Below are 7679 nucleotides of genomic sequence, written 5' to 3'. Positions count from 1 at the left end.
CACAGACACACAGACCAGTGGAACAGAATTGAGAATCCAGAAATAGATCCATGCATCTATGAACAGCTGATCTTGACAAAGACCATTCAGTGGGGGAAGGGATAGTCTCTTTTACAAATGGTGCTGGCAAAACTGGATATCTGTTTGCAGAAAGACGAAACAAAAACTCAAGATGGATCAAAGACCTAAATGTAAAAACTAAAATTATATAGTTCATAAAGATAAAATAGGGGCAAACTTAGGGGCCCGACCTTATGGCATAAATAGACTATCAAACATAACCCCAAATGCAAAAAGATGAAGAGAAAGTAGATGACTGAGACCTTCTAAAAATTAAGTTTTCATGCAAAACAAAAGACTGTTCCAAAAGGGTACAAAGAAAACATACAGATTGAGAAAAAATATTTAGCAACAACATACTCAACAAGGACCATCTCCAAAATTTATAGAAAACTCCAACACCTCAATATCAAAAAGACAAAAAAAAAATCTTACCAAAAAATGGGCAGAAGATATGAACAGACACTTCAACAAAGAGGATATTCAGGTGGCCAACAAACATGTGAAAAAATGTTTGAGATCATTAGCCACCAGAGATATGCAAAACAAAACAACAATGAGATACCATTTCTTCCCAGCAATAATAGCAAAGTTTAACAAGACAGAAAACAACAAATGCTGGTGACAGTGTACAGAGAGTGGAACTCTCATACACTGCTAGAGGAACTGTAAAATGTAGAATTATCTACTGTGGAAAATGGTATATGGCATTTCCTTAAAAAGTTGGGAGTAGAAATACCAATTGATGCTACAATCCCATTACTAGGAATATACACTAAGGAGGAGAGATCTGGGAGAGAGACAGATATATGCACACCCATGTTCATTGCAGCACTATTCACAATAGCAAAGAGATGGAAACAACCTAAGTGCCCATCAACTGAGGAATGGATAACCAAACTGTGGTACATACACACAATTGAGTATTATGCAACACTAAAGAACAATGTGTAATCTGCAAAACTCCACATAACATGGATGAACTTGGAGGACATTATGCTGAGTGAAGTAGGTCAATCACAGAAAGATAAATACTGTTTTAGTTCGCTATTATAAAAAGTCAAGGGAAGCTTTATATATGGTAGAAAACTTTCTTTGTTGCTTACTAGGGATGGGAGGGGAGGAGAGGGAAAATTGCTATATAGGTAAGAGACAAGTACTGATTTGGGTGAAGGAAAAGGCAATATACCAAAACCGTGTGAGCAGCACAGTATCACTAAGGAAAAGGAAGACACGGTGAGGTACACAAGAGGTACAGAAAGTAAAGATAAACAATACAATTATATACACAGTATTGCATTATCAGTAATAGCAAACACTAATCGACTCGAAGGCACATAACAACAACAATCTACAAGAGGATACATAGGTAGACAGGCAAGAAGATCAGGTATTGATAGGAGAACAGGAATATACCCATGACCATATACATATAAAGGCGCTCTAGTGTCACAGTGCCTAAGGCATTTGTCTGCTAACCAGAATGTTGGTGGTTCAAACCCACCAACCAACTCCATGCAAAGAAGACAGGGCAATCTACTCCTGTAAAGATTTACCACCTCAGAAACCCAATGAGGGTCACTATCAGTTGGAATTGACTCAGTGGTAGTGGGTTTGGTTTATACATAGGTTTTGAGACAATATTCCTATACATACGTTTTTGGGTGTTATAACAATGTCCATACACAGTATAAAGCTAATGGAGGACAAAGTTAGGATACTTCTTAGCCACAACTAAGCACCTTGAGGCAGTGAATCACTGAGCATTTGGGCTGGCAACTATGGTCACAGGGGAAATTAAGCTCAATTGGTACAACATAGTACACGAAAATTTTGTTTTGCATCTTATTTTAGTGAGTAACAACTTCGGTTTAAAAGCTTGCAAGTAGCCATCTAAGCTCTAACTATTGGTCTTTGTCCAAAAGACTAATGGACCACAAAAACCTCAGCCTACATGATCCTGAGAACAGAAGAACTAGATAAGCCTAGCTACCAATGCCAACCACTTAGAAAGGGATCAAAATTGGAGATCCTGGAAAGAGTGGGAGAAAAAAAAAGTGCAACAAAATTCAAAAACATAAAAAAGACCAATTTACTGGTTGGGTGGAGACTGGTAAAACACCTGAGATTATGACCCTGAGTTATCCTTTGGGCCTGGAAATGAACATTTAGCCAAACAATAGATAGGACTTTGACCTGAATAAATTACACCAGGGAGATGGCATAGCAGAAAGGCAGCATTTGCACAGGGTGAACAGTAGGGAGGTAGGAATGCATAGGTAAGAAGGACCTGGGGAAAAGGTAACCACAGAGAGGAAATGGAAGGAGAGCTGTTATACTGCAGGAAATATAATCAGTGTCACAATGCAAAGTATGAACTACTGCATATAAAATGAATCTGCTTTGTAAAATTTAACCCAAATCACAATAATAATAAATGTATATATACTTAGACAAATAAGTTAATGTTAAAAAAAAAAAAAAGATCAGTAATTAAATATATTAATAGATTTAAAAAACAAAATAACAAATGTTGGACAGACTGTGAAGTAACCGGAGGCCTCGTTTTTCACTTGTGGGATTATAAAATGGTGGTGCCATGGTTAAAACACTTGGCTGCTAACCAAAAGGTAAGTGGTTCAAACCTACCAGCCATTCTTCAGGAGAATGATATGGCTGTCTGCTTCCATAAATGTTATAGCCTTGGCAACCCTATCAGACAATTCTCCTGTCTTACAGGATCTGTGGGGTCACCATGAGTTACAATCTATTTGACAGCATTTTTTTTTTTTTTATTAACTGTAAAGAACAGTTTTCATTTTCTCAAAAAGTTATATACAGAACTACCATATGATCCAGCAATTCTAATCCTGGATATATATCCAAAGACTGGAAAGCAGGGACATACATAGGTATTTGTACACCAGTGTTGACTGCAGCATTCTTAATAATCAAAAGAAGAAAACACCCTGTGTCCATCAACAGATGTGTGAATTAAGAATGTGGCAGATACATACCACATAATAAAATATTTCTGGTAGCATAGTGCCTAAGGCACTTGACTGCTAACCAGAAGGCTGGCAGTTCAAACCCCCCAGCCACTCCTCAGAAGGAAGGTTGGGCAATTTACTGCTGTAGTGATACCACCTCAGAAACCCAAGGAGGGGTCACTGTGAGTCGGGGCAGACTCAAAGGCACATAACAACAACAAAGAAAAATGATCCTCTAATACTTACAAGAACATGGATGAACTTTACAAATATGCTAAGTGAAAAAGGCCAGACACAAACCACTATATATTTTATGATCCAATTTATATGAAATGTCTAGAATAGGTGAATCTCTACACATAGAAGATAGAGTACTGGTTATTAGGAGCTGGGGAAGGAGGAGTGGGGAGTTAATGCTTAATGGGCACACAGTTTCTTTTTAGGGTGATAAAAAAGATTTGAATACAAATAGTAATGGGTGCACAACATTGTGAATATAATGACAATGAATTGTTCATGTAAAAATGGTTCAAATGACAAATTTTATGCTATACATACATGTATACATACATGTGCACACACACACACATATATTTCGTCACTCACTCACAAACACACACACACAATAATAATAGCACTAGTTTGACATCCCAGGTTAAAAAGAAAGGAGCAGATCTGCCCAGGTATTTCTGTGATTAACAGCAAGTGACTGAGCAAGTGTTGGGGAGGAATGCTGGGAGGTAATGCTCAGTAAGGAACTTGGGCTTGATTCCATAGAGCAAAGGGGAGTCACTTGTTTAGTCATCATTGTTGTCATGGTCAATATCATCAACATCATGAATTAATTACAAGTGCCATTTTTGAGGGATTACTATATTCCAGTCAGTGTGTTCAGCTTATAACATGATTTATCACATCGTGAGTGAGTCAGTAAGGGGGGTGGGGTGGGGAGAGATGACTTTCTCCCTTTTATTGACTATGAGGAAACCAAGTCTTGGGGAGATCAGCTAACTTGCCAACTTCAGAGCCAGGACATATACCCATATGGCTGTCACTCTCCAAACTATGCCTGTAACAGTATTTTTTTCTGCTCAAATCATTGAATGCTTTCCAGAAGGGGAGTACTACAATCTTATTTGCACTTTATGAAAGTAGTTGCACAAACAAAAGCAAAGTGGTTATCCATTCAGTCTAAGAAAGGTGCTCCGTCTGTCTCCCTTTGATTTTGTCATTACCCACAAGCTTCCTGAAAAATTTACCTGTGTGGCGTAGGACCTCAAAGCCTTCGTTAAGGAAGGAGGTCAAAGTCCACACTGAACATGGGCTGAATGACGTGTGTGGAATGTGTGTCAGACGGGGCGGCGCTGCATACAGCACAAAGGGTGACTTTTTGCTGACAGAGCTGAAAAATCATCACTTTGTCTTGCTTAGTTTCATGTGAGCACATCCTTGATGAAAAGTTGCCAGTGAACCCAGGGTTTATCACTCTGAGCCAAGAAACAGAAACCAGTTGCTGCTTACCTGTAGCTGTCATGTCTGAGTGCCACCAACTGCAGAGGTTAAATTCCACTAGGAACCTAAACAGATGATGAAAAAGCCCAGTGTGACTTGGTCATCCACACCTCGAGTACAGTACCAGCATCCTGTCTCAGTACTGCGCACCTCATTTGAAAGAACAGCATCACAGATCGGAAGTACCAACATTGTTGGTGCAGTTGCCGCTGCATTTTCTCCCACCTTTATTACATTTGTAAAGGGCTGTTTTATCACCAATGCCAGCCAAATCCCCACAAAAGCAGGTTTTCCTAGACGCAAGGACTCTTTGTTGAGAAAGATCCTCCTTTACAGGCCAAAAGAGTTCTCTAATTATGTTCTTTCTCATTATTCACTCTTACACCATATATTTTGATTTTTCACTAAGAGTCAAAAAGCCAGTTTCCAAAGAGCTCCCTCTACCTTGGCTTGGACAGAGACTAGTACAATATTCTTCTCTTCCCAAGCCTATGATCTGCAGTAACAAAGGGTGCTTTCAAAATTTTGACTGCAACTTGACCTTGTTTGCACTTAATGTGTGTCTGGGGGGAGCACAAACCTCTCTATGAAATTATGCCAAAATGCAACTGAAATGCAAATGGAATGTCATGAAAACTGACATTTCTCAATTGTTAGTCATGAAAGCAAAAGAAGTGGCAAGAATCATTTGTATGAATAGAGAGATCAAAATTCATTTCTTTCTTCTTCATGCTCATGGCTACTCTCCCTAGTAGCTCATTCATGAAAAATCCTACCATCACCTATTACCATGTTTCCTTGGTTGCTTATGTCTATGGAGACCTTACTCCTCGTTTGCATTTACAATCTTTTGAAATTTTGTTGTTGTTGTTGTTATGTGTCGTCAAGTCGAACCCAACTCATAGCGACCCCTCCTTGGGTTTCCAAGGCAGTATCACTACGTAAGTAGATTGCCTCAACTTCCTTCCGAGGAGTGGCTGGTGGGTTTGAACCGCCAACCTTTGGGTTAGCAGTCAAGTGCCTTAGGCACTACGCTACCAGAGCTCTTTTTTGAAATCAGTATGTTACATTAAAGCCATGAAGACAATGTCTGTACATCAAATGGTAAAAACCCTTCTTTAAACCCACAGTGCTGCAGCTCTAAAGGGGGGGGGGGTGAAGTCAGAATGATGCAGTTTGGTGCAGCCAAACGATCTGGTTTACATGCTTGTCCGTGGAATTCTCTCTGGTGTGACAGACACAGTGTTTCTGTAATGTGTGCAATATCTCATCTGGAAGTCATGCCTTTGATCTTTGTGTCATTTAAAGTCTGACCTAAGTCACAGATGCATCCAGCACCTTCCAAACAGGGTAAACAATGAAATCACACCTGAGGAAAGCCCCGTCCCTGGCACAGGCCCCCACTCCTGCAAATACCAAGACATCCCAAGTAGCACAGTGGACGGCCGTGGCAGCTTGCTCCTCTGACCACAGCCCACCCAGGCTGCATGAAAAACAGCCAGACATTCATGTTAAATTTAACAGCAACCACAATAAATAAATTTGGTTTGTGTACTGCAAGCTGTTAGCTGTTCAACAATGACATGAAGGCATAAGCAGTGACCATGAATAATTTAATAAAAGATAATTTGGGGGTCTCATTGTTCAGTACTCCAAGATGCTCAATGAGGTTATCTCAGAGTTTTATGAAACTAATGGTTATTAAAAGCATAAGACCCTGTCTCCCAATTCACTTTATGATATAAAAAGCCAAGTAGTAATACTTTGTAAAAATGTAGCCAAATGTACTTACAAGACAAGTTCTGTCATTATCCATTTTACTGCTGCAAGGAAGGCATTATAAGGCTGAAAAGAAGAATTAAATTAATTAAAAACAATGTAGCACACGCAAAGTCTGTGGTTTAACTCAAGGCTTTACGTAAAGACAATGTTATTCTTCCAGAGAGATTGGTATCATGTTGAAAAAATGACGAAGCCCTAACTGAAAGAAGAAAATGCTTGGATACTGTATCCCAAAACTAACAGTTCAAAACTTTGAACTCCCCTGTAGTGAGATGTGATTTACAAGTAAAATAAACATGATCTAATACTAGGGTTATCACTGGGAGGAAAAAGGAAGTTCAGCAAACAATGCTTAAACCTTTACTCTCTGGGGGCTAATATTTCGCAGGCTAATGCTGAGGGCTGAATCATGTAACTAATTTCAAATGGTAATTCACTGGGCTGCTGCCTCTCAGAAAGGTGACTCCTTGTTCTCCATCAGTTATGTCATTCATTGAAACAAGCAAAAATTGCATATACTTGATGTTAAAGTCTCCCATGAATTATGTAGGATTAAAGTTGCCTTTTCTCACACTTACATATTTGGACTTGAAAAAAAATGATAACCATATAAACATGTGATTTTATCCTTGTAGAAAATCCCCTTCATTCTATAAAAGGAGGCATTGACAGCCTAATCTTTATTTCAAAATATTTTAATTTAAAAAAGCAACTGGATTATTTACTCTGTGATATTTCCTATGTAGATAATTCAATTTCCTGAATTCTGGAAAATACCAAGTCTCCTCCTCAGTTGGCTTTTTGTACTTGGTATGCCAGATACTCGAGTGGCAGGAGGACTTGAGAGATAGGCAATGACATTGGCAAAGTCTGAGCACCAAAAGGCAGGTCCAGAGAAACCTCAGAACCTTTTCTGGTTAAGGTTTCAGAGGATCAGAAGGCCAAATCCTGCCTTCTGAAGGGATGGCTGCTTAATCCTACTTTCTGAGCATTTTAATTATAAGGACTGGAAGCAGAAATGGGGGGATTACCCACCTTTAAATAAAATAAGAACCAATTTATATGCCTCACCATTTTTCAGGAGCTCTCGTGGTGTGATGGTTAACATATTTGGTTGCTAACCAAAAGGTTGGTGGTTTGAACCTACTAGCTGCACTATGGGAGCAAGAAGAGGCAGTCTGCTTCCATAAAGATGTATGGTTTTGGAGCTCTGGTTTCGTAGTGCCTAAGGCATTTGACTGCTAACCAGAAGGCTGGTTGGTGGTTCAACCCCACCAGCCACTCCTCGGAAGGAAGGTTGGGCAATCTACTTCCGAAGTGATACTACCTCAGAAA

At 39.3% G+C, this 7679-nt stretch overlaps 1 protein-coding gene across 1 annotated transcript in view; it reads right to left on the bottom strand.

The window, feature by feature from the left end:
• The window catches only part of CACNA2D3 (calcium voltage-gated channel auxiliary subunit alpha2delta 3), a 1513414-nt gene that overhangs the window by 78424 nt on the left and 1427311 nt on the right, over positions 1–7679 (bottom strand). The window contains exons 33-34 of the mRNA XM_007937248.2: positions 6355–6407; positions 4572–4627 (exon numbers count right to left, since the gene is read on the bottom strand). Coding sequence (XP_007935439.1) covers positions 4572–4627; positions 6355–6407 — 109 coding nt within the window. The remainder of the gene's footprint in view (positions 1–4571; positions 4628–6354; positions 6408–7679) is intronic.

This window comes from Orycteropus afer, unplaced genomic scaffold (assembly GCF_000298275.1).
Source record: "Orycteropus afer afer isolate SDZICR_OR568_19922 unplaced genomic scaffold, OryAfe1.0 scaffold00041, whole genome shotgun sequence".
NCBI lineage: Eukaryota > Metazoa > Chordata > Mammalia > Tubulidentata > Orycteropodidae > Orycteropus > Orycteropus afer.
Note: the sequence above shows the minus strand (reverse complement) of the source record. Positions and strands in the feature narration are given on the sequence as shown.